A 26,548-nucleotide genomic window follows, 5' to 3' on the forward strand; every position below is an offset into this window, starting at 1 on the left:
ATGGTGCTTGGTGGAGGTCTGCAATCTCTGAGTGCTTTCCTACTTTTTAAACAATGTGATTTATTTAATGTTGTAAAATTACATAAATACTAGACAGATATTTTAGACACCCCAAAACACATTTTAATCAACACATTTACAGTAATTGTATGAACAATTTAACAATATATACAGTAAATACATTATAACACAATGTAACGATATCAACACAATAAAACGATTATTTGTTCATTCCCTTTTAAATACAAATACAAATACTTCAGCAAAATAAAGTTAATAGTGCAAACTACGTAAACAAGTATGTAACAATATTAACAAGTCAACACAAAAGCACAGATATTTATTCAACAAATAGAACAAAAAAATATAGATGTAATTATGCTTGCCAAAGAGCACCCCGGGGACCATTTGCAGCAATAAAAACACAGCAATAAAAATGACCAAAGTGGTGACATCCATAACCAATTGTACAATATAATGTGCAGTAAACCAGTGTATTGCACAGTATTGATCAGGCTGTCTTAGAATATGAGCTGTCCTATCTAGTCTTTGAGCTGAAGAAGTCTGCTACATTGCTATACTATACAAGAAAGAGTTAAACAAGTTATTTAAAATTAAAAAGACTAACTTGTGGGAGATGTCTGACATCCTATGTGATGCTCTTTTCTCATGAACAAAACCCGAGCTCTTTACTTACCAGACATGCTTCATAAAATAAAGGCACACAACACTTAAAAAACGAATAAATGCCGTTTGTTGAGGTGAAATGTGTCTTAATAAAATGTTTATTAGTTGCTTTTCCTGTTCAGTGTAACACGTTTCCTGTTTGTGCTCGAGCTCCAACCAGCAGGGCGCGTGCATGAGCGCTAATCAACACACACACACAAGAAGCTTGCTAGAGTTAAGATGGCGGCATGTCGGTGAGGAAGCTGGGATCTAAATTCGAGCTTTCTCGCCTTTAAACGATTCCTATGAATCCAAACATATACAGTCATCGAAACAACATCAATTTCCACGTCGTTCACACAGCTGGGTGTGACTTTGGACCGTCCCCATGACATCTATACACTTCGTGGTTCACCCGTTGCCCGGGACCGAAGATCAGCTCAATGACAGGTATTTTGTCGCGGCCCGTAATAGTATTATAATAATAATCCTATTCCATATTTATCTGCGGATTGTGGTAAACAGTGTTGCTAACGACGCTGACATTGTCATGTGCGCTAATTATTTCTCCAACGAGTAAAATGTAATACTAGCGTAAAATCTAGGCCCCGGTATCTTGAACAATCCTCGTTTTAGCCTCTAAGCAGTCAATCCACCGCCAGCTGCTAGCTAGCCCGTTACCTTACGTCGGCTATCACTGGAATGCTAAAGCTAGCAGGCTGGTTCTTGGAAGGATTGGCTCACAGTCGAAGTTGAGATGGACAATGCGGGTTGGGGGATGGGTTAAAGAGAGGGAAATAAGGCTCGCAATACATGTCGTTATCCAGAAAACGAGAGGTTTTCCGCGTAGATTACACGTCAACGATTTTGACGTGTGTCGATATTTGTTTTGTGCGTGTCCTGCTAATAATCCATATCAATGAAGGAGCTAACGTTAGCTACGTAGCTCAAGGCTAGTGCTAGTAAGCTAGTGAGCTTCCATGCTTTTGTCAAAGTCATATTTATTTCATTATTATTCCTTTTATGCATGTGGGTACCACAAGCCTTCAATGACTATTTTTCATCATTTGTTTTAAACCTACTCTGATATGCATACAATATGTTTGGGTGTTGATTTTATGGCAGTAGTGACGAGCTCAGAGACCACACCAGACAAGAAATCTTTTGTATTAAATGCTTATCCATGCTAGATTGTTATTTTTAACAGGTAACACTATTTTCCCTTGCTGTGCTGACCAGACTACTACAAGGCGGCATTGTTATCTTAATAAATGAAACTGTACACGACATGGTTAGAAATTGCATGCTCATGCTTGCACCACATAGTATGGAAGAACTTAAAATTGTATTTAACGCTTGTAGGCTGGTATTCAGTTTGATAATATCGTCCAATGCCGTGCTTTATGCCAGAGATGAGGTTGAGAAGCCATTGTTTTAGGCTGACATTGAGTTCAAGCATGACAGCAAAGCTCGTGGTTGATACGGACTGAATGATTTGATCAAACTGGACTGACATGAACACTCAATGTTAATAGCCACTGTCCTTCACAAGTGACACATACTGTTATTTTCTTACAGTCGTCATTTCATGTTTGAGTCACAATGTGCTGCTAAACCTACAGTATGTACTTCTGTGAAGTAACCTAGTTGTCAAAGCGGATACAGCAAGTAGAAATTGCAGACATTGACCGTTACATTTACCCCATGGAGCAATTGGAATATAATATTGCATATTGACGAGTTAGTAGCCCACTGAAATTTGATCAGGTTATGCTTGTTCAATAGGGATTGTAAGAGGATATTAAATAATTTGTATTTCATGCACAAACTATACAGAGTTTCCTGGAATATTTGCTTTAATACTTTTTAAATTGATAGTGGTAAGACATTTTTACAGTCCTAAATTGTGCCAATCTGCATTAAACTGTCCATTTCTGTGTGACGCACTTGTGATGGTAGGATATACTGTATGAATCTGAAGCTAAATCAGTTTCATATGTGATCGTCTCATTTTGGTAATGAAAAGGCAGATTTTTTTGGGAAAACTTTAGTTTGTACCATGCTCTATCTTCTTTAGTGTTGCTGTATGTTGCTCTCCACTGGTTCTGACATTCTTACAATGGCTTTGTGTTGTATGACTGACGTAAAAAGCACTGGCACATGAAGAAACCATTACATTTTAATGTATGGTTTTTTGCGTTTTGTGTCACTTTGAGTTGAAAGGCGATATTCTCTGCAGAATCAATAGCATCCAGCAATTTTAATCCTTACAATAGCCTCACCACACAAAAAAATTTAACAGTGGAAGTTGAAAAATATATGGCCCATGCTTTGCAATCATTTTGTTTACTTAATAATGAATAATAAGATGTATACAGGTAGACCTTGTTTACGGCGTTCTGTGTTACAATGTTTTGTGGTTATGAATGCACTAATGCCATAAATTCAATTAAAAACTAAAATTTGGTCCATAAACACGAGTCTCACCGGAGAACTAGTTAAAAGCGTGCAGCAGAGGAAGACTACGCGCCACACACAGCACAAGAATGCGGTGTGTGTCTCGTGCTGGGCGGAAGGATACATTGTGTGCCTGCTCAGCCACACTGAGTGGTTGGGCTTCATTATGTCTCCCAAGCGGCAGTACGCCAAAGAAAAGGAAAGCAGTCACCATGGAAGTAAAAATCAACGTAATAAAATGCTCAGAAAGTGGAGACACACCCACCAATATTGGCTGCTGTTTTGGTCCCAACCACTCGACTGTCGCAACCATCATTAAGGAATAAATATTATCGACTGCTAATGAATGGTAGAGGGGTTGTGGATTCCATGCACTAGGAAGTTGTTACGCAGAGTTACTCTTTTTATTAGATCAATTTAATTATTGTATTTAATCATTATATTGCTGTATTTAATGTGTTTGACTTGGACTGAAACTCATTTTGCATCACAGTCTAGGAACCTAACTTGCAGATAACATCCCAAGGTCCACCTGTACTATGTTTGCATAAACTGTTTGAGAAATTTGTTTTGCTGACTCTTGTCCTGGTAGCCTTACCTGGCAGGACCTGGCCACATATTATTACTGTAATGTTGCCATTTAAGTGCACATGTAGCCTAGATCTTCATGTTTGCTCCCGCCTGAGTACCCTGTGAGTCCATGTTCTGGTCATGGCTATGGTGGGCTGTGGAAAGATTGTTGAAATTGTGGTGTTGGTGTGCTGCATTGGTCATTAACTACGGCAGCCCATTTGTCTAGTCACGTGAGAGCTATCCATCGTCTAAAAATGTTTATTTGATGACTTGGATTGTTTTTGAGCCACTATACTGCTTTTGTGGTAAAAGATGTCGAACATGGGATCTTTTTAGCTAAGATTTCAAACAGTCTGTGATAACTCATTACACCCCTAATATATTGTATTAAAACATCACAATTTTTTTTTGTTGTTCCCCAGAATGGTACCATATCGTTTCCTGTTTTTCCAGACATGCACACGCAAGACTCGTTAAATCTCGTTATTAGCCCATAACCATGACGACCGCAGTAGCGGTATATAAGTAACAGTAGGGATGCAACTAATGATTGCTTTAATAACCAAGTAATCGGCCAATTATTTTCAGAGGCTGAAATCACCAGGCAATCAATTAACCAACGATCAACCGTAGCAGTACAGTAATCCCTCGTATCAAATCAGTTTACAATACAAAGAACGTCAGAAACATGCAGTGCTTTTGGACTGGATTATTTATTCAAATCAGATTTATATAGATTTTATTTTATTGTAACTGCAGAACACCTGGAAATTAATTTTCAAACGGGGTGTAGATTTGACCTGCAAAGAAACATGACTGACTTGGAAAAATTTTCATTTTTTTTTCTTGACAGGCTACGTGAGGTGTCGGAGAAACTAAACAAATATAGTTTCAGTAGGTGAGTCTGTCAGTCTTTTAATTTAGTTAAAGTATATTTGAGAATAGGTTTCAACCATGTATTCCTAATTTTGTACATCTGTGTCATTGTAGTCATCCACATCTTAGCTTGTTGGAGCAAGCCACCCTGAAACAATGTGTTGTTGGGCCAAACCATGCTGGATTTCTTCTTGAGGTAATGCTCTCTTGCATTGCAATGTCAGTGTAAATGTGTGTATTATATAATACGATGTGTTTTGTTATGGTGCCCAAATAATCCTAGATTTTGCTGATGTTACAACTTGTTACCACTTGACCACAGCTTTTTGTTTTCTTTTTATTGGCATTTTATTGGCAAATGATTACATTTAGTGTTCAGGTAAAATATGACATCTTCATACTTTTATTGCTGTACTAATTCTTAAACGTAGTAAACTAGCCATACATGATGGCAGTAGCTACTTCATGTGTACCAATAGTGTACTTCAAGATCCACCCTGAAGGTTTGTCCTCTTTCATGTGTGTCACATTGAATATATACTGTATATGACTGCATCAATTTTAGGATGGACGTGTGTGTCGGATTAGCTTTGCTGTCCAGCCTGATCGCCTGGAGCTGAGCAAACCGGATAGCAGTGATGGGTAAGGAATTCTCCTTTGGTTGTGTGTTTGAAAATCACGTAAAGGCATCTCCTTTTGAATTGGCTAAGGTTCATTGTAAATGATTACTTCAATTTATTTTTTTGTGCTCAAAGGTCTTCATCCTGAATAATTATACTTATAAGTTTGTAACTGATTTCCCATCTTTTGTTTCCAGTTCAAAGTTGAGCACTGGTTCAGGGACAGGAAGGAGCTCCAGGCCAGGCAGGACCAGTGATCCGCCCTGGTTCTTGTCTGGTTCTGACACACTGGGCAGACTGGCAGGCAACACCCTTGGGTAAGTTCTGACAGAATTTAGAGACAAAATTGTAAATGGTCTGCATCCAGATTTTTTCCCCCAAATTGTGGGATGACTGAATATGTATTGATGATAACGTCTGGCATTGGGACATATTACACTCTCTCAAAAGTGAACAAACATGCAACTCATGTATTTTGAGCATTTCATTTTTCAGGTTTTATAGCTAAGCTTTGGGGCTTTTATGTGTCAGACAATGTTTCTGGCAGTTGTATCTGACTGTGACTATCTCGCTTGTTTTTCTGTTACAGGAGTCGATGGAGCTCTGGTGTAAATGGAGGCAGTGGCGGAGGTGGAAGTGGAGGAGGAGCTGCAGGAGGTGGAGCAGCCGGGGGTACCAGTGGAGGTGGAGGCGGCGGAGGCGGTGGAAGCGGAAGCACTTCGGGCAGGTCATCAACAGCAGCACGGGACTCTCGCCGGCAGACCAGGGTGATCCGTACAGGACGTGATCGGGGGTCTGGTCTATTAGGTAGCCAGCCACAACCAGTCATACCAGCCTCAGTCATCCCCGAAGACCTTATATCCCAGGTAAAAGTCATGTCTCTCATGGAATTTGACACATAAAAAAAACAAAGTGCACCCAGTACAGCACTAATGTGTTTCATTGTATCATTTATTCTCAGGCCCAAGTAGTACTTCAGGGAAAGTCCAGGAGTGTCATCATTCGAGAACTCCAGAGAACCAACCTGGACGTCAACCTGGCTGTAAACAACCTGCTAAGCAGAGATGATGAAGACGGAGATGATGGCGATGACACAGCCAGCGAGTCCTACCTCCCTGGAGGTATGTCATTAAAATAAAACTAGGCCATTTGTACCGAACTGGATTTGGGTGTAGTTTCCTTTCTTTCTCCTGGCCTCTGCTTGCCTGCATTCAAACTGAGCATTCAGACTCCAACGAGTTTGCTTGTCCCATCACTTCTACACTGCTCTATTAGTGTAGAACACTCACACTAGCCAAACATGCCTGAGTTTAGGTGTGATTGAACTGTGGCTACTTTTATTGCTTGAAAGTTATTTTACCCTCCCATTCTTCTTTTTGCCTTTTCCCAAGCAGAGGACCTGATGTCCTTGTTGGATGCAGACATTCACTCAGCCCACCCCAGTGTGATTATCGATGCAGATGCGATGTTCTCTGAGGATATCAGCTACTTTGGATACCCCTCTTTTCGACGCTCGTCACTGTCCCGTCTAGGATCGTCCAGAGGTAACTCAAATTAATAAAGGCATCATCTTAAAAGTAAACCCCCTTTCCCAAAAAGTACAATTGAACAAGTTCAACTAAAAAATACTTGTGTACTCTTTTGCTTAAAAGGTACTTAGGCAAAATTTAATCTAAACCTAATAAAATGGCCTGAGCTTCATTGTTTTCCCCCTCAGCCTCTTCTACTTGGTTTGTAATGAGCATTTGGTGTTACAGGCTTTAAATGTTTGGTGTTATATGGTGCATGGCTGTAGTGCAAATACGAGCTCTCTGAGAAAGGCCCGCTATGCCCACCTGTCTTAAAGAAACTTAAGGAACCTTTCAAGGTAGTCTATCTTTGAACAAAAAACAAAAGCTGCCCAGTTTGTTCTTTGACCAGTTGCATGGTTTTTCCTTATCAATCCACTTCCTCATCTAGTGACATTTTACAATATGAGCGTGCAAAATTATTCACCTATTGGTATTATATACACTCCCAACCAATACAATACTTAGAATACAGTGATTCTAACGAATCTTATCTTTTTCTCTGTGCTTTAAAGTATATTGACGGGTCTTTCCCAGAGAGTGGCTTATTTCTATCCCACTGGTGTGACCTTATTGCATACCAGTTCTCCTCCTTCCCTTAGAGCGTGACTCTGAGCTGCTGCGTGAGCGCGAGTCTGTATTGAGACTACGTGAGCGCCGGTGGCTGGACGGGGCCTCGTTCGATACAGAACGAGGATCCACCAGCCGGGATGGAGAAACCAGCTTGGACAAGAAGAACATCCCGGTTCAGAGCCCTGTCTCTTTAGGAGAGGAGCTACAGTGGTGGCCCGACAAGGTAAGATGAGGACACTCATTTTTTTGCGCTCAGTGTTTAATGTGCTCTAGGGCATTTCCCTTTAAGTTATGGATGTATGTGTTTATGCTAACTAAACATAAATATCTGCTTCTCTGTACAGGATGGTGTAAAGTTTGTCAGCATTGGGGCCATGTTCTCTGAGTTGGTGGCTGTCAGCTCCAAAGGAGAACTTTATCAGTGGAAATGGACTGAACCTGAACCCTACAGGAATGCCCAGGTGGAAGATTGAATATAGTGGAATAAACTTTTGATTATTGGTGTTTAATGTTGGTATTGAAGGCCCTATTTTTTTTTTACTGTAACTGAATAAAAAGCAGGGGCTGCGAGATCTTGACATTAAAACGTGACAATATTTCTCAAGGGCAGCCAGAAGTCTATCACTGTCACGTGGGGCAAGATTAGAATCACATATTTAAGTGCTTCACACACACTATACATTGCAATCCAAACTGCCGTGTGGTTGAACAGCTGCTGTGTTAATGTCAGAGCAGAAGCTTTAGTACTTCTACTATTTGTGAGCTGAGTGTATCATGACACCGAAATAAACAGTAACAAATACTGACAATCAATAGTATCATAGTATCCCTTACCATTACACTGGGAAGGGGCGTTTTAATGGCTTTCAATTACAAGCAGTTGTGGCTATCGAATGTAACTGTCCTTTACTGTGTGCATGCTTATATGTGCACATTTGTGTCAGTGTTAGTCAGCCACCAAAGAAACACCCCAACAATGTTGTTGTTATTCCATATATGTCATGTGTCTTGGTTAATGCCGAGTCTGACTTGTCAGACTGAGCGATAACTTAAGTCATTTTTCTCCATCAGAATCCTTCCATTCATCATCCACGTGTGTCTTTCCTGGGTCTGGCTAATGAGAGGATCACCTTGCTGTCAGCCAATAGTATCAGAGCCACTGTAGCAACGGAGACCAACAAGGTATATCTCTACAGAATATTTACCTTTAGGACATAATCCTGTGTGATATGCTTTAATATATTTATCATATACAATTACATACAAAGCATATACAATTATATACTATCAGTTTCACCTTTTAAGTTATAATTTAATTAATTGTGTGTGTGTGTGTTTGTGTAGGTGGCAACTTGGGTTGACGACACACTAAGCACAGTAGCTTCGAAGCTCGAGCATACTGCCCAAGCTTTCCCTGAGCTTCAGGGGGAACGCATGGTGTCCCTCTACTGCTGTGCACTCTACACTTGTGCACAGTTGGAGAACAGCCTCTACTGGTGGTAAGCAAAATCCCAAGCACAAAAGCATTAAATGAATGTTATTTGATCCAGACCTGGTAATTTTCTGACCCCCTCCCCCCAGTCCACTTATGTGCCCCTGGGGCACACAAATTAGTCCTTTTATCTGGATAAAGGACACCTGTCACAGAAACAGAAGCTTTCTTCCATCCAAACTGCCCCGCTACCATGGACAAGACTGCCCATAGAGCTGTCAAAGGACCTGAGTGATAAGATTGTAGACCAGTACAAGACTGGAATACCACTACAATGCAAGAAGCTTATTGAGAAAGACATGAGAAATCTAGCGGCGCCATAATTAGAAAATAGAGAAAAATCCTAGCAGTCATTCACCTTCGTACTGGAGCTCCATGCTTCATTTTACTTTGCTGAGTAAGGATTGAGATCCTGCAGACAATGTTCCCCTCCACATGTTTTTCCGGTGCTGTACACATTCATCTATAACCTTTATTTAATGTGTTAAAATCTTTACCATAAAAATTATGTGTCATCTGTCTGCAGGGGTGTGGTGCCTTTTAGTCAGCGGAAGAAAATGCTTGAAAAGGCCAGAGCCAAGAATAAAAAGCCAAAGTCCAGTGCTGGCATTTCCTTGATACCCAACATCACAGTGGGAACCCAAGTAAGACCTTTTTGTTTGTTTGTTTTTTAAATATATACGTCATGTACTTTTTACGCTAAATGCAGCTTGAGCTCATGTTTCTTTTTTCGTCGCTATCCGGCGTGGGGTTGCAAGGGGTCACTATGACAGTAATGTAGTTCTGTGGTGTAACAATGTTAACAGTTTTTTCAGAAGGCGGAATAGGTGCATCCATTAAGTGGATTCTAGCTGCTTCTGTAGTTTTTATATATTTAAAACACAAAAAAAGATACGTGTATTCATGTGTCCCATAAGGACTGTGGACATGACATTTGAACCGGCCAAAGAATTCAACAAAGCAAAGCAAATTGGCCAAATTTCTGCATTGAAACTGAAGTATGTGGTGGAATTTGTGACTTCAACGTCCTGATTTTCTGTACTAAGGACAAATTTCCATCTTTCCTTAGGTATGCTTGAGGAATAACCCCCTCTACCATGCTGGGGCAGTGGCCTTTTCAGTCAGCGCTGGGATTCCCAAAGTTGGAGTATTGTTAGAGTCTGTGTGGAACATGAATGACAGCTGCAGGTTTCAGCTTCGCTCGCCAGAGAGCCTAAAGAACATGGAGAAGACCACTAAAACCCAAGAAACAAAGTCAGTCTTCCCCCCCAAATTGTTCCATTTTAAGATACTGTTGCCCTTTTTTTTGTCCAATAAAAGAATGCTTCTAGACATCATGAATGCAGCTCTTTAAATTATAACCTTTATTATTACAGGACTGAATGTAAACCAGAGCTGGTGAAGACTGAGATGGGTCCTCCACCCTCCCCAGCTTCTACATGCAGTGATACCTCCTCCATTGCTAGCAGCGCCTCTCTACCGTACAGTATGTCATCTTTCTGCTTGCGTCTCTGCTTCTCTCAAGAGCCCCCAAGTCTTGGCTTTTCTCCCTGGCTTCCGGCCTCAGCACCAATATCTCACTCACAGTGCTCTCATTAGACCACTCACTTTGAAACAGATGGTGCACAGGCTTTTGTCAGCGAGACGCACAGTTGACCCTGTACGGTCGTACTCAAAATTAGTCAAGTCCACTTATATGTTGCATTTTCAAATGTACTGCTATATATAGCAGTACAAATATAATGCTAAATTGTGCAGCATCATAACTGCATCATCGCAATCAAATTGTACAATTTTCCTCAAATGATAATGCTTGTCTTATTTAAATATACTACAACCAGTAACACTGTATGACTTACAGAGCGAAGACGTTCTACCCCAGCTCCCAAGGAAGAGGAGAAAGTGAATGAAGAGCAGTGGCTTCTTAGAGAAGTGGTGTTTGTGGAGGATGTTAAGAACGTCCCCGTGGGAAAGGTGGGGCCATATGAAATGTTATGAAGCTTGCACTCCTGTTTCTATACTCATTTAAACATATTCCAATTCTGTCATGTCTAGGTGCTTAAAGTGGATGGTGCATATGTTGCTGTGAAGTTTCCCGGGACATCGAGCAGCGTGAGCAACCAGACCACCACTGTAACCACTGACTCAGACCCCTCTTCCCTACTGCAGGACTGTAGGCTCCTCAGAATAGATGAGCTTCAGGTAAGTACACACATTGATGTGGTTATGTGATGTCGCCCTTATAAATCCTCAGACTAATAGTTGGAGCTTTTGCTAATTGGCTTTGTTAAAACTAGGTGGTCAAAACTGGTGGCACTCCAAAAGTCCCTGACTGTTTTCAGCGCACACCCAAAAAGCTCTGTATCCCGGAAAAGGCGGAAATCCTGGCTGTTAATGTTGACTCCAAAGGTTTGGCATTTGTACTCATTTTGTATCACAATATCATTACATGTTTTTGTATAATGTGCTTGTGCTGTGCAGAAAGGCTATGCCTGACATTCATAAATATTGTAATCTTCCAGGAGTTCATGCAGTGCTGAAAACGGGTAACTGGGTTCGGTACTGTATCTTTGACCTGGCGACTGGCAAAGCTGAGCAGGAGAATAATTTCCCAACTAACAACATGGCCTTCCTGGGTCAGAGCGAGCGCAATGTGGCTATCTTTACCGCAGGACAGGTAAGACGACCTGCTTAATAAATAGTGTGTGTTTTTTTATTTTATTTTAATTATCCTTTTACATTTATTACAATTGAAATAATTTGTCTTGAAGGAATCTCCGATCATTCTTCGAGACGGCAATGGCACAATCTACCCAATGGCAAAAGACTGCATGGGTGGAATTCGAGATCCTGATTGGCTGGATCTGCCTCCAATAAATAGCCTGGGAATGGGGGTCCACTCTCTTGCCAATATCCCCTCTCTAAACTCGACCATTAAAAAGAAAGCTGCTATTATAATTATGGCCGTTGAGGTAAACACGGTACTTCACATGTTGATAAATTTGTCTTACATTTTCTTATACCGTTCCATATTCTTGACTCTTACTTTCCTTTCTTATTCAGAAGCAGATGCTGATGCAGCATGTGTTGCGTTGTGACTACGAAGCGTGTCGGCAGTACCTGGTGAACCTAGAACAAGCTTTCCTATTTGATCAGGGCACCCATGCCCTCGGCGCACTTCTAGGCCATCGCTGTGATGGAAACCGCAACATTCTGCATGCTGCCGTCTCTGTTTGTTTCCCTGTTAGTAACAAGGAAACTAAAGAGGAGGAAGGTAAACCTGCTGTTAGGCAGTCACGCTTTGGTAGACCTTTTTTCTCAAAGAGTAAAACACAGTTACAAGTTGTAAGTTTCAAATTCAAGGTGGTTTTATTCAAGGAAATTAAAACCAGAAAGATTGATTGGATGAATTTTATTGTTTGAAAGAAGATTTAAATCCTCCATTTATAACTAAAAGTGGGTGCTCACTTTCATTTAATGTATTTTTTTTATATTGGATTAGAAAAGCTCCCTGTGGCCCTTGCCTAATGTGACTAGGGACTGACGGCAGCATTTATGTTTGTAATATTTATTTCTTTTCTGAACCTGCGTGCCACACTGTTTAATGGTCTCCTTGTCTCTGAGTTGCACACAAATGCTAAATAACCATTATTCAATTTCAGAGGCTGAAAGGTCAGAGCGGAACACATTTGCTGAGCGCTTATCTGCTGTAGAGGCCATTGCAAATGCCATCTCTGTGGTTTCCAGCAACAGCTCTGGAAACAGGACCGGCTCCTCCAGTAGCAGAGGGTCAGTGGGATACTGCTCAAAGGATAAAAGGAAAATGCCTTTTATATTTGTTTGTTGTACACCTCATCTTTTGTGTATCTTCAGACTTCGACTGAGAGAAATGATGCGGCGCTCTCTCAGGGCAGCTGGCCTTGGCCGTCATGAGTCAGGCCCATCCTCCAGCGACCACCAGGACCCTGTGTCACCACCAATCGCCCCACCAAGTTGGGTCCCTGACCCCCCACCTATGGACCCTGGTGAGTGTGTTTTTACTGTAACCATATGCGCAATGTACTTTTTAGTTCAGTTCTGAACCCTTGTCTTCATTGTATGGGCTCTGTAAGTGGACTGCTGATCAGCAACATACAACAACAATTTAGAAATTCTGAAACGCAAGTTAATTGCTATTTTATTATCTTGTCTGAACAGATGGTGACATTGACTTCATTCTAGCACCACCCGTAGGTTCACTAGCAACAGCCTCCACCGGGACCAGCCAGGGCCCTAGCACCTCGACCATACCAGGTTACCAAGTAGCTTCGTTATAATAGTACAAATACAGTCAGTGATTGATTCGCAGTATTTGAGGTTCATTTTTGCTTGCATTGCATTGGCCTTTGAATTGAACCTCAATTTCAAGACCAACCAGTCTAATAAGAAAATGTTTCAGTAAATTTGAAATGCCTGTTGTTTAATGGCACTTATTTGTCGAGTTTTAGGTATAATACCTGTGTTCTGGCATGTTTTGTGTTTTTATCTTGTATGTTGTTTGTAATATTTTTTCCACTTTATTTTGAAATATGATCAGGGCCATCCACAGAACCTTCTGTTGTTGAATCCAAAGACAGGAAGGCCAATGCGCACCTCATTCTGAAGCTGATGTGTGACAGTGTTGTTCTGAGGCCACATCTACGTGAACTGCTGTCTGCTAAGTATGCTTGTTCTTTTTTTATATGGAAATAATTAGAAATACCCAGTCTTTTTTGTTCATGTTATTTTGACTATTGGCTATTCTACATGAAATTGATTTATTTTTCTTTTTAAGGGATGCCCGAGGAATGACCCCTTTCATGCTGGCCGTCAGTGGGAGAGCCTACCCTGCAGCCATCACTGTACTGGAAGCAGCACAGAAAATGGCTAAAGGTAAGTTAAGATGTTGAATTCCTGGATTACCCAGTATACATTTGGAAGCACATCATCTTACAACCAAAATTTGACTTGTCTCCTTTATATATAATAAAGAACATTCTAATTTGCTATGGCTATCAAATTTGTCTCATCATCAAAGAAAAATTCTGCCAGAAGCTCAAGAACCTCTTCTGAAACAGCCATAGTGGATGTTGGTATATGTGGAAAGCTCTGTGAGCTCACTCATTTGGCTTCAGGAGATAATTAGCTAGCAGTAATTAAAAACACAATTCTCATTGGAGATAGATAATATATAGGGATGTCCCGATCCCATTGCAGCCCCCCCCCCAAAAAAAACAAAACAGTATGGTAGTCTAAAAAGTCAGATATTGGCACAGCGATACAAGCAGTCCATTCCGTAATTCATGCCAGCATGCAAAGCCCAGTGATCACAACAGCGTATACTAGCGTGTTTAGCAAGGAGCAGCAGTGATATCCTCTGTAGGGCAGTATTTTTGATTAACATCTGAAAAAGACGTGTCATGCACAAGTTTCCTGTGGGTGGTACAGAACCGGTGAAGTTTAATACAACCAACCTAATCGTGCATTTGAAGCAAGATTTTTTTGCAACACCGCGGCTTACTCAAACATCCACTGCTGTTTGACACATTTGCAAAGAGGGAGAAACTCTCACAAAACTGGAAAAACTCATTGGCTATGACAGAAAATAGACAGGCCTGTTGGAGGTGAGTAATGTCTGGTTTAAATGCGTCAGTGAGTACGTCATGCCTCGCTACATTATGCCAGTTGTGGATAAAACTATACACCAGATGCATCAAGAACTAAGTTTTTCTTATTCCTACTGTTGCTAGTAGTATTGGTATTGGACAATATTCAACACTGCAATAATGGAATCGTACCATGAGTGAAAAAGTTGTATCGGGATTTCCTTAATTTCTAGCCCCGTCACATTCTTTCCATTCTCCCAGTCTGTCACAGATCATTTCTAGATTTAAGTATGTCGTCTGCTGACATAGCAGCTGAATAACTACAGCTTGTCAGAAACACGAGAATCCTGACCTATTTTGCTGCACTGCTCATGTTATTACTGTGATGGGTTTGCTAGGTGTGTTACCTGCATGGTACCACCATATGTCAAAATAATATTCCCATACATTTACCTCTTTTGTTCTGCTTCTTGAAAAAAAACAGTGGGTGATCCAGGCATTGCAGAGAAGGAGGATTCAGATTCTGTTTTCATGGAAATGATTTGTCCACTGGGAACCAACCCTGACGATTCACCCCTTTATGTCCTCTGCTGCAACGACACATGTAGTTTCACTTGGACCGGGGCTGAACACATTAATCAGGTTAGTCCATACACTTGGGGATTAAGTGGAAAGGATCTCTGCATATAATTGAATTACATGAATGTTAAGTAGAAAGCTGTCTCTGACATTGACTTTGCTTTGTATTTAGGACATCTTTGAGTGTCGGACATGTGGATTACTTGAGTCTCTTTGTTGCTGCACTGAGTGTGCCAGGGTATGTCACAAAGGACATGACTGCAAGTAAGTCCTAGTGTTGAATGTGGCTATTTTAAGCTTTGGAGATGTATTGAGTACAGTAGTGTTGCTTTAAATTAATCTAATTTTAATCTCATTGTATTTTTGTCAGACTCAAGAGGACCTCTCCCACAGCATACTGTGATTGCTGGGAGAAATGCAAGTGTAAAACCCTGATTGCTGGCCAAAAGGCTGCTCGCCTTGATCTGCTATACAGGTTACTCACGACCACTAACCTGGTTACAGCACCAAACAGCAGGTAAGTTACCATATCCAATAAAGTTGTATTTAAACTTCTGGTTGGATTGCAAGGCCAGTTTTTCAAATGATTGGAATGGTTTATGCAGGGCACATTTCTGATTCTGATTGTTTTCATCACCAGGGGTGAGCACATACTACTATTCCTAGTGCAGACTGTTGCCAGGCAGAGTGTTGAGCACTGTCAGTACAGACCACCACGCATCAGAGAGGACAGGAATCGCAAGGCTGCAAGTGCAGAAGGTCCATCATACGCTCGATTTATTTGAATGAGGTGTCTCGTACCTATGAAATACAAAAATGTTTTTGTTTTTTTTTCCATTTTAGACTCAGACATGCCAGATCATGACCTGGAGCCTCCCCGCTTTGCTCAGCTGGCTCTGGAGAGGGTTCTGCAGGACTGGAATGCTCTAAAGTCCATGATCATGTTTGGTTCACAAGAGAATAAAGACCCGTAAGGAAATGCAATGATATGTATATTATTTCAGTCACGTTCAAACCTTGCTGTGAATGAACTGTATTGTCACCATACACAATTTCTTCTCTAATCCAATTTGTTTGATTTCTATTTTCTTTGTTAGTCTGAGTGCAAGCAGCAGAATTGCCCACCTCCTACCTGAAGAGCAGGTCTATTTGAATCAACAGAGTGGCACCATTCGCCTTGACTGTTTCACCCACTGCCTCATTGTCAAGTGCGCGCCTGACATCACTGTAAGCCCACTCGCCACCATGACCATAAAACTGTGCTCCTATGCTGTCATATTGTGAAAGTACACCTTATACAACAATGTTGTTCTTTTCTTCTGTCAGTTCATAGACACTTTACTAGGTACACTGGTGAAAGAGCTGCAGATCAAGTACACACCTGGCCGAAGAGAGGAGGCAGTCAATGTCACTAGAAGGTTTCTACGCTCTGTATCCAGAGTATTTGTGATCCTCAGCGTCGAGATGGCCTCATCCAAAAAGAAAAAGTAAATAAACGCTGAAATAAGATACTAAAAAATGAGAGTATTAATTTATTTGCCTTAAGTGTGCCTCTGATGTCCGTCACCCTGATTTTCTCTTTTTTTTTCTCCAACATAGCAACTTCATCCCCCAGCCCATCGGGAAATGCAGGCGTGTTTTCCAAGCTCTTCTACCCTATGCTGTGGAGGAGCTCTGTAATGTGGCGGAGTCGCTGATTGTTCCAGTTCGAATGGGCATCGCCAGACCTACAGCCCCATTTACTTTGGCTAGTACAAGTATTGATGCTGTTCAGGGCAGTGAGGAGCTCTTCTCTGTTGAACCACTTCCTCCAAGGCCATCACCTGATCAGTCTAGCAAGTAAGTTTTTTTTTTTTCCCTCTTTTTTTTTTTTTAATGAAAGCATTCACTAAGTCTAAGTAAATTGATTAATCGTGACATTTGGGCATTTTATATGTGGCTACTTTGACAATAAAACCACAAGAGAATATTTTAAGTAGATGTTTTACTTTTTTCCAGTTCCAGTCAGACTACTGCTTCTTATATCATCAGGAACCCCCAACCGCGGCACAGCAGCCAGTCTCAGCCTGTCAGAGGCAGAGACGAGGAACAGGATGATATAGTGTCAGCAGATGTGGAAGAGGTGAGAGGTTAATTAAGGTCACATTTGCCAGGAGATGCAATCTATTCATGACACGTAAGCTGTTGGAATATTTAACTGTGATAAATGATGTCTCCAATTAAAATTGAGTAAGTTTTTTTTCCCCAAAGTGAGGGTCGGAACCTTATGTTGCCTTAAATTGTGTAAAACAGACTAGTAGCTCAGATGAATGTCAAATGTAAAGAAACCCATCCCATTCAATGTAATTGGCCACGAGTCCAGATCTGGACCCGGTGCTGCCATTTGGTGATGGCTGCTCTCAAGAGTTGGTTAGTGGATTTATTTACATTGTCCTTATTTCTCAGGTTGAAGTGGTGGAGGGAGTAGCGGGTGAGGAGGACCATCACGACGATCAAGAAGAGCAGGGAGAGGAAAACGCTGAAGCAGAAGGACAGCATGATGAGCACGACGAGGATGGTGTGGCACTGTCTTTTTTTCTTAAATGTGAAGTTGGCAACCATGATCTAAAGAGAAATTAAGCATTTTCTTTTTTTGTTGTCATCCTTTTTAGGGAGTGACATGGAACTTGATCTTCTCGCAGCGGCAGAAACTGAGAGCGATAGTGAAAGCAACCACAGCAATCAGGATAATGCTAGTGGCCGCAGAAGTGTCGTTACAGCAGCCACAGCTGGCTCTGAAGCAGGTTGGGTTTTATATTTTTATTCTTCTTTTCTTACTTCATTAAACACATTAAACAACATTTCTCTTAAATGATGTGCCACACTCTGTATCTTGTCTATAAGCTGCAGACTGCTTCACTCCTCAAAATGTCACCCCGTCACCATGATGGGTTTTAGGCTGTTTTGGAGAGCTAATAAAACAGCAGATAAAATGGTTCCTGGCTGAATACTCAATGTATTTCATTTACAGGCAGTAGGGTATCCTTCGCATATCCTATTTTTGGTATGAGCTCCTCCTTTACTTCCATGCATATACAGATGTCAGGGCAAGAGTGAATCTTCAAAACACATACAGCTCCCTGCTGCCAGTTCTTTTATTTATTTTTTTTACTAATACTGCCCCTCACCAGATAACTTTACTTGTAGCCTTTCCAAATGATGTACTTTTTTTCACTGATTTCTTCTAATCATGATTACTATGCTTAACTCCCGAACAGAGTCAGAAAAGCCATTTAGTGTGAAATTCCTGTCACAAAGCACTTTTTTAAAATTCAGGTTAAACAAAGTGTGGCTGTTTTGAATTGTTGCCTCATTGTTATCACTGTCACATTAGAGTTAATTGGGCTTGTTGTGGTGTGTTTGACTAACATGCACCCCTGCCTTAATACAAGTAAACAGTGATGCAGATGAATGCACATATTCACTTCCCATCTGTGTGGTTTTTCCTCTTTTTTTTCTTTGAAGGTGCCAGCAGTGTCCCGGCCTTCTTTTCCGAGGACGACTCTCAGTCCAATGACTCCAGTGACTCTGACAGCAGCAGCAGTCAGAGCGATGATGTTGACCCAGAAACATTTCTGTTTGATGAGCCTCTGGAAAGGACAACTAATGCTTCCCATGCCAACAGTGCAGCTCAGGCTCCTCGATCCATGCAATGGGCAGTTCGAAACACCCCCAGTCAAAGGACGGCTGGAAGTGCTCCTCCGAGTTCCTCAACATCAGCTGGTCAGTGGATCTTTGTTGCCTAGTTACTGGAATTAATTTTTGTGCATGAGTAACAAACAACGATGACTGTGATTTTTTTATTTATTTGTTTTAGCAGCGAGCTCGACTGGCCTCATATACATTGACCCTACAAACTTGCGTCGCTCAAGTGCAATCACCTCTAGTGCCGCTGCAGCTGCAGCTGCTCTGGAGGCAAGCAACTCCAGCAGCTATCTGACATCTGCCAGCAGCCTAGCCAGGGCCTACAGTATCGTTATTAGGCAGATCTCAGACCTCATGAGTTTGATTCCAAAGTACAACCACCTCGTCTACTCGCAGTATCCTGCCTCTGTGAAACTTACCTATCAAGATGCGGTCAACCTGCAGGTGAGCTATAGAAATACGACATTGTAACATCCCAGCACACTTTTTAAACAGATTTAATCAAAGTCATATTTTGTTTGGGTAGTTTCTAGTTGTTCCCTTACATTTCAGAATGTTTTACTATACATGAGACTTTCTTCATCTCTTCCGCTCTAACTATACGGCATATATAATATAAGACACATTTTCTCCACTTGTTGAATCAGAACTATGTTGAAGAAAAGTTGATACCCACCTGGAACTGGATGGTGTCCATCATGGATTCCACAGAGGCTCAGTTGAGATATGGGTCTGCCCTGTCATCCGCTGGAGACCCTGGCCACCCAAGTCACCCACTTCATGCCTCTCAACATTCAGCACGCCGGGAACGCATGACTGCTCGGGAGGAGGCCAACCTCCGCACCCTAGAAGGCCGCAGGTACAAAATAATTTAAAATACATGAACAAATGTGACTTTATTCTCTTTGAATCTTATTCCATATTATATGGAGCTGCATTATAGTTTAGGAAATATAAAAATGGCTCCCTTTTTGTTTTTCAGGAGAGCAGCCACTCTACTGACTGCTCGTCAAGGCATGATGTCCGCACGAGGCGACTTTCTCAACTATGCCTTATCGCTCATGCGCTCCCACAATGATGAGCACTCGGATGTGCTTCCAGTGCTGGATGTTTGTTCGCTGAAACACGTGGCCTATGTTTTCCAGGCCCTAATCTACTGGATTAAGGCCATGAACCAGCAGACCACTCTTGAAACCCCACAGCTGGATAGAAAGAGGTAACTGGGCCTATCTCCTCACATTTGCATAGCCATTGCACACGTGGCTTCTTGGCAATATACTGTAGTCTTCACTGCCAGTGTGAGACGTTTTGGATAGTTCCATTTGAACTAGCAAGTAGAGATCTGAGGTGACATTGGACTAAAATAATTTGAACATCAGAAAATACAAGAAACAAAATTATTTCCAAAATAGGAGTACATTTAATTTGACAGTTATTTATAAAGAAGGACATTAAATTACAAAAGGGTATATCTGTTGATTTTTATGCTCATTATTTTGCGCTGCATCACTTTGACACATCTGCTGTTCAAATTCGTCTTTTTAGGAATCGAGAGATTTTGGAATTGGGTTTGGACAATGAGGATTCTGAACATGAAAATGATGAGGACACCAATCAAAGTACGTAAGAAGAAATCGATAAATTTCAAATAAGTGGTCTATTAATGTCTAACACTTTCTTTCTGATTCACTGTAGGTTCGACATTACAGGACAAGGATGAAGATGCTGCTCCCGCTGAAACGGGTCAGAATCATCCTTTCTTCCGCCGCTCTGACTCCATGACCTTCTTAGGCTGCATCCCACCCAACCCGTTTGACGTTCCTTTGGCCGAGGCCATACCACTAGCAGACCAGCCCCACCTCCTGCAGGTGAGAGTTATTGCTGAGTCTGTCCGCATGGTCACAAGGCTCAAATCCCCTCCTCCGTTCAGATTGGTGGTGGTGGTTTCATTTGTAGTAACATATGTTTTAATTATGCTGCTACTTCATCAGCCAAATGCGAGGAAGGAGGATCTGTTCGGGCGACCCTCTCAGGGTTTGTACTCATCCTCTTACATGGCAACCAAAGGCCTGGCTGAGGCAAGCGTGGACAGGAACTGCCTGGAGGTAAACTTGGGCTCCTCTCTACCCTCCCCCTCACAGGTATACCACCCCTCTTCATATGAAAAACATGCTCACAACAGCTGTGTTCTAATATTTACATGTAATAGAATTAATTGGAATTAATTAATCTCTGTAAAAGCTATCCACATTCATTATTTCCTTTCCGTGATGCCCATTATTCAAGTAAAGCGTGTAGGAATAATGGCTAGAAAGACAATAATGGATATATTGGATAGTTATGTTTCTCACAGCAATTCAAGTGGATATTAGAACACTGCATATGCTTGCTTATTTTGTGTCCCATTTACCCATTTGCATTCCTTCATCGTCACGCTGTCATTTCAAGACCCGGCGACATGAATTTAATTTGTCACTGCAGGTCCTTCCTACTAAAATGTCTTACTCGGCCAACCTGAAGAACGTAATGAGTATGGAGACTGCTCAGCGGAGCTCTGAGGACCAGTCCCTCGCAGACCAGGAGCTAGAGCCCTCAAAAGCTGGTCCGTCACCCCATGACCTTGCTGCCCAGCTGAAGAGCAGCCTGCTTGCTGAGATTGGCCTCACTGAAAGTGATGGACCTCCCCTCCCATCGTTCAGGTAGCAAATTGCAAAAGGCTCAAATTGTATAATCTTCACAATTCAGGGACACAACAGGTTTAGCATAATGTTAGCACTATTGTGATAATAGTATGCAAATTGGTATAATTTCATGTCGTTATATTATAGTAACTAGACCACAACACTTCCTGTTGCCTCCTTGTGTGTAGACCTCACTGTAGTTTCATGGGGATGATGATCTCACACGACATGCTGCTTGGACGCTGGCGTCTGTCACTGGAACTCTTTGGTCGTGTCTTCATGGAGGACGTCGGCGCAGAGCCTGGATCGGTACTCTTTGTAATACTTGGTCACCTAATTTAGATACATAAAAGAGACACAATGTATGGAAAAAATCAGTTCTCAGTATGTTGCCCAAAATCGTACAATATCTTTGTACATTCTTGATCTTTATCAATGTGCTGACAATCAGTATTGGCCGTTTAGTCCAACTTTCCTAATTGACACCTTGTTGTTGTTGTTTTTTTTAGATCCTCACTGAGCTTGGTGGCTTTGAGGTGAAAGAGTCAAAATTCCGACGAGAAATGGAGAAGTTAAGAAATCTGCAATCCCGAGACTTGGCCCTTGAAGTTGACCGAGATAGAGACCAACTAATACAACAGACCATGCGTCAGCTAAACACCCATTTTGGCCGGCGCTGCACAACCACGCCAATGGCTGTGCACCGGGTAAAAGTCACCTTCAAAGACGAGCCTGGCGAGGGCAGTGGTGTGGCCCGCAGCTTCTACACAGCCATTGCACTGGCACTCCTTTCTAACGACAAGCTTCCCAATTTGGACTGCGTCCAGAGTGTCAGCAAGGGCATGCAGGCCAGCAGTACGTGTCATCACGATTACAATTCAAGTATGAAATTATAAAGAAACTATACTGTATTTTGGAACTTGAGTTCATTCTTGTAAACTGATAAGTTAACTTGAGATTTTGAAATGGAAATATACTTCAAAGTAAAACATTTTTTTGTGGATATGCAGATCTAATGCAGCGTTTGAGAAACAGAGACCGGGAAAGGGAGAGGAGAAGCGGAGGTCTGCGAGCGGGATCCAGGAGAGACCGGGATAGGTGAACTTGAGCTCCTATTTACGTATTTACATACGTGTGGCTTTTGCCATTGGAAGACTGACAGTGCTGCTCGTTTGTGTTGGCATGCTACAGAGACTCTAGGAGACAATTGTCCATAGACACCAGGCCTTTTAGGCCATCATCAGAGGGCAACCCAAGTGATGAGCCTGACCCTCTACCTGCCCACAGACAAGCCTTGGGGGAAAGGCTCTACCCACGTGTTCATGCAATGCAACCGGTAGGATATGAGCGCATGTGTCCATTTTTGGTAACATAATGATTCGGTTTATTTCAAACAAGGTTACGTGAAGCAATATATTAATAAAAGAACAAAGGTACGGTATTTAATAGTTTCCCACTGCACATTAATTTGGCGCAGCGGTGGGAATTTTGGCTTTTTTAAGTAATGGTGTGAATGTTTGAATTCCTATGGGTGGTTGTGTATTGTATGTAATGATTCTTACACCATAATAAGACTTGCTGTTTCATCTTTGCAGGCCTTTGCCAGTAAAATCACAGGCATGTTGCTGGAGCTGTCCCCTGCACAACTACTGCTGCTGTTGGCCAGTGAGGATTCTCTCAGAGCCAGAGTAGAAGAAGCTATGGAGCTGCTCATTGCACATGGAAGGTTAGAAAAATGCATCATACATGTTACGGTGTGGCCAGCGAGAGGAAATTATACCATTGTAAAGTCCTGTCAATGATTTTGATATTTAGGTACAACAGAACCTAAACCTTAGTTTATTTGCCAGATTTACCTGTTCAGTGTGACCAACCAATCAATCTTTGTCTTCTCCAGGGAAAATGGTGCCGACAGTATACTGGACCTGGGTCTTCTGGAAGCTCCAGAGAAAACACAAGTATATTGAACATTTTTTTCCCTCAATCTATTTCTTGATATAAGTACTACAATTAAAGTGAAATGCCTTCTGCTCTATTTGTGCTTCAGCAGGATACACAGCAGGTCTAAGTTCACAATCTTTTTTTTACTCTCTATTTACATCTACTTGTCATTAACATACTATATATAAATTATTATATTTACAATTACTAAACACTAAATTATTCACACTTGCAGCCCCCAAAACACAAACTGCTTGCTGTATAGAAAGTGACATTGCACAGCGAAAATATGGAATTAAGCAAGACTAAATGATAAAATGCTTCAACATTACTTATAGGTAAGTTTCAGGAAAAATCAGTTCCCAACAACAAAGGGAGTAAAACAGATTTTAAAGCATAACTTTCACTTTGAGACAAATACACATAAATTGTTGTTTTACATCAAAATAAGTATTTCTTCACAAATATAACTGTTTACAATTTTGACATTTGGAACTAAACTGTGCACACGCGTGTGCATGCATGTGAAAATTTCCCTACAGTGTGTAACCTTCTGCACACTCTATGCTCTCTCACTTCCTCCTTCCTGTCAAGCGTATTAATACTGTACATGCAAGATTTTTTTTTTTTAACAATTCCATGTTTAGACATACTCACGGCTAACAAATGTTAACATACAGGTATTGTTGTGTGTTTGGCTATAGCAATTGGAGAACCGGAAGCGCCACGGTTCAACCCGCAGTGTGGTAGACATGGAGCTGGACGACCCAGACGATGGGGATGACAACGCTCCCCTCTTCTATCAGCCCGGCAAGCGAGGCTTCTACTCCCCTCGGCCCGGAAAGAACACAGAAGCCAGATTAAACTGCTTCCGCAACATCGGCAGGTAATGAAGTATTGCTGTTCAGAGAATTGATTGTTACTCAATGAAAATGTTTAATAGACCACGGTAACCTTTTAAACACGGCTGTTTTCATTTTAGGATATTGGGGTTGTGTCTTCTTCAGAATGAGCTCTGTCCAATAACATTGAACAGACATGTTATCAAGGTCTTGCTTGGAAGGAAGGTAGACGCAAACTTTCTTCAAATATGTATTACAAAATAAATAGTCATACTAAAAAGCTACTCTGTCATATGCTGCAGGTGAACTGGCACGACTTTGCATTCTTCGATCCCGTCATGTACGAAAGTCTGCGGCAACTTATTCGCCATTCATTGGCTGGTGAAGCTGACGCAGTATTTGCTGCTATGGACTTGGCCTTTGCTATTGACCTCTGCAAAGAAGAAGGGGCTGGACAGGTAATGACCTCAGTTTATAATATATCCAATCTATATCACAAGTGTCCACTGTATGTGCCTTGCTAACTCTGCCCCTCCTGGTTCAGGTGGAGCTTCTTTCTGGGGGGGTAAACATGCCAGTAACTCCCCTTAATGTGTACGAGTATGTGCGAAAGTATGCAGAGCACAGAATGCTGGTGGTGGCTGAGCAACCTCTCCATGTGAGTCCCTTGACTTAATCCTGCCAGTGAATGCACCTCAGATTTAGTGTCCTATCCATTATTTACATAAATGTATTCACAAACCTTCTGATTTTTGTCAATCCAAGGCAATGCGGAAGGGTCTGCTGGATGTTCTTCCGAAGAATGCCCTTGAAGACCTGACTGCTGAGGACTTCAGGTTGCTGGTCAATGGTTGCGGAGAGGTCAACGTGCAGATGCTCATTAGTTTCACCTCCTTCAATGATGAGTCTGGTATGGTTGTCTGGATTTGGATCTGTTGATTATCCAAGTATACAATACTAACGTTTAGCTGTATAATTGTAAACCATAACATACAATACTCTTTTTTTCCAACAGGGGAAAATGCTGACAAACTACTGCAGTTTAAGCGCTGGTTTTGGTCCATCGTTGAAAAGATGAGCATGACCGAGAGGCAAGATCTGGTAAGATAGATCTTTGTGTACTGTCATGGGCCGGTGATCGGTTTCAAGGTATATTCAAGGAAATATGTTGGCATGTGCTGTGTTTAGCGGCCCAAGTCCACTCCACACGACTGGACCTAGTGGCCAACACTTTAAAGCCACATGAATGTTATACAGTTTGATCAATTTGACATTTTTTTTTCATCATCAGGTGTACTTCTGGACGTCCAGCCCTTCCCTGCCAGCCAGCGAAGAGGGCTTTCAGCCTATGCCCTCCATCACCATCCGGCCTCCAGATGACCAGCACCTCCCCACAGCCAATACATGCATCTCGCGCCTCTACGTGCCACTGTATTCTTCAAAACAGATACTCAAACAGAAACTCCTGTTAGCCATTAAGACCAAGAACTTTGGTTTTGTGTAGAGGTTCAACAGAAAAGAGTTAAAAAAAAAAAAAGTAAAATGATGTTTACTGTTGTGTAATATTTACTTAGCTCCATTTTTGTAGATTTATTTTTTGTCTATACAATTTTATTAAATTTGACATACTGTCTCTATCTCCCCAGACGGTATTTGTGTTGTGAACACAAACATGTTATTTTTATTTCAATTTTTATTTTTTTCCTTTTGTGTTAATGAAAAAATATGTATACAGTCCAGAACATTCCTGCATTGGCACTGTAAAATGTAAAGCCCACAGCTCTGCTCTATTGGCTTAAACGTTTGCTTCCCAGGTATTTGGTTTGACAGACAGCTGTCAGCCGGAAACCCAGCCAAAGATGACGGCAGTAGAGCTATTTAAAAGACGCACTGTGATTATAATTTTTCCTTCCCCAGAAAAGTACTATCACTGACAGTTCACTGCTGCCTTTCTGGAAAATCTTTTTTTCTTGTACAGGGGGAGTAGGGAATTTCAAAATAAACTTGGATGCAAAATGTTGTCCATTCTTCATCTGTGTCTTGAAATTCATTTCAACTTTAATTCATTTCTTTGCAGAAAATGTTACTGCTGCTATCCAGATAGCATATATAGCAATATTTTATTTCATGTTTGCATCTAGAACTCTGTTGATGACTCAATTGTCTTTTTTTCTTTACATAAAATTGCATGTAAGTTATTCAGTTGTGCTAATTTTAATAAGTTTTCAATTGCCAATGTTTGATGGGAGGGGTGCTTGCGCTTAAGTGAATTATTCTGATGAAATTTTAAATTTAAAAAACAAGAATCAAGTTTATTTTTCTAGTCTAATCATAATTAATGCGTTTTTACTTGCCTCGCTACGAGGTTGTGT

General features: G+C 41.4%; 1 protein-coding gene across 12 annotated transcripts; it reads left to right on the forward strand.

Moving 5' to 3' along the window:
• The first annotated feature begins 863 nt into the window (after nucleotides 1–863).
• ubr5 (ubiquitin protein ligase E3 component n-recognin 5) lies at nucleotides 864–26,208 on the forward strand. Of its 12 annotated transcripts, none has more exons than XM_058053612.1 (58): nucleotides 864–1,116; nucleotides 4,550–4,594; nucleotides 4,687–4,768; nucleotides 5,138–5,214; nucleotides 5,390–5,509; nucleotides 5,782–6,058; nucleotides 6,154–6,313; nucleotides 6,584–6,736; nucleotides 7,345–7,556; nucleotides 7,678–7,794; nucleotides 8,405–8,515; nucleotides 8,678–8,832; nucleotides 9,352–9,469; nucleotides 9,895–10,079; nucleotides 10,202–10,311; nucleotides 10,687–10,799; nucleotides 10,881–11,027; nucleotides 11,123–11,234; nucleotides 11,348–11,502; nucleotides 11,597–11,797; nucleotides 11,889–12,099; nucleotides 12,488–12,614; nucleotides 12,699–12,850; nucleotides 13,023–13,118; nucleotides 13,402–13,525; nucleotides 13,639–13,736; nucleotides 14,934–15,091; nucleotides 15,201–15,292; nucleotides 15,399–15,545; nucleotides 15,669–15,787; nucleotides 15,872–15,998; nucleotides 16,126–16,255; nucleotides 16,355–16,515; nucleotides 16,628–16,867; nucleotides 17,027–17,150; nucleotides 17,474–17,585; nucleotides 17,680–17,811; nucleotides 18,533–18,790; nucleotides 18,885–19,156; nucleotides 19,360–19,571; nucleotides 19,695–19,928; nucleotides 20,258–20,331; nucleotides 20,408–20,580; nucleotides 20,704–20,853; nucleotides 21,194–21,411; nucleotides 21,582–21,702; nucleotides 21,903–22,275; nucleotides 22,404–22,491; nucleotides 22,585–22,729; nucleotides 22,989–23,119; nucleotides 23,291–23,351; nucleotides 24,039–24,220; nucleotides 24,317–24,401; nucleotides 24,479–24,634; nucleotides 24,721–24,834; nucleotides 24,942–25,086; nucleotides 25,192–25,277; nucleotides 25,468–26,208. In XM_058053612.1, exons 1-58 carry the CDS (start codon nucleotides 1,055–1,057, stop codon nucleotides 25,678–25,680), a joined length of 8,553 nt encoding a protein of 2,850 aa, XP_057909595.1. In that variant the 5' UTR covers nucleotides 864–1,054; the 3' UTR covers nucleotides 25,681–26,208. The 12 variants fall into 12 exon arrangements, with proteins under 12 accessions (XP_057909595.1, XP_057909600.1, XP_057909602.1 ...); XM_058053617.1 differs by having other exon boundaries at nucleotides 21,903–22,248; XM_058053619.1 differs by having other exon boundaries at nucleotides 20,704–20,817.
• Nucleotides 26,209–26,548: the final 340 nt, after the last annotated feature.

Source organism: Doryrhamphus excisus, chromosome 17 (assembly GCF_030265055.1).
Source record: "Doryrhamphus excisus isolate RoL2022-K1 chromosome 17, RoL_Dexc_1.0, whole genome shotgun sequence".
Classification (NCBI taxonomy): domain Eukaryota; kingdom Metazoa; phylum Chordata; class Actinopteri; order Syngnathiformes; family Syngnathidae; genus Doryrhamphus; species Doryrhamphus excisus.

Excerpts from the sequence above, each read along its gene's own strand:
- ubr5 (XM_058053612.1), top strand. The coding sequence starts at position 1,055 with ATGACATCTATACACTTCGTGGTTCACCCGTTGCCCGGGACCGAAGAT. Across the intron at positions 20,332-20,407 it reads TGATGAGGACACCAATCAAA|GTTCGACATTACAGGACAAG; the intron begins GTACGTAAGAAG and ends GATTCACTGTAG. Across the intron at positions 22,492-22,584 it reads TCCAGGAGAGACCGGGATAG|AGACTCTAGGAGACAATTGT; the intron begins GTGAACTTGAGC and ends GGCATGCTACAG.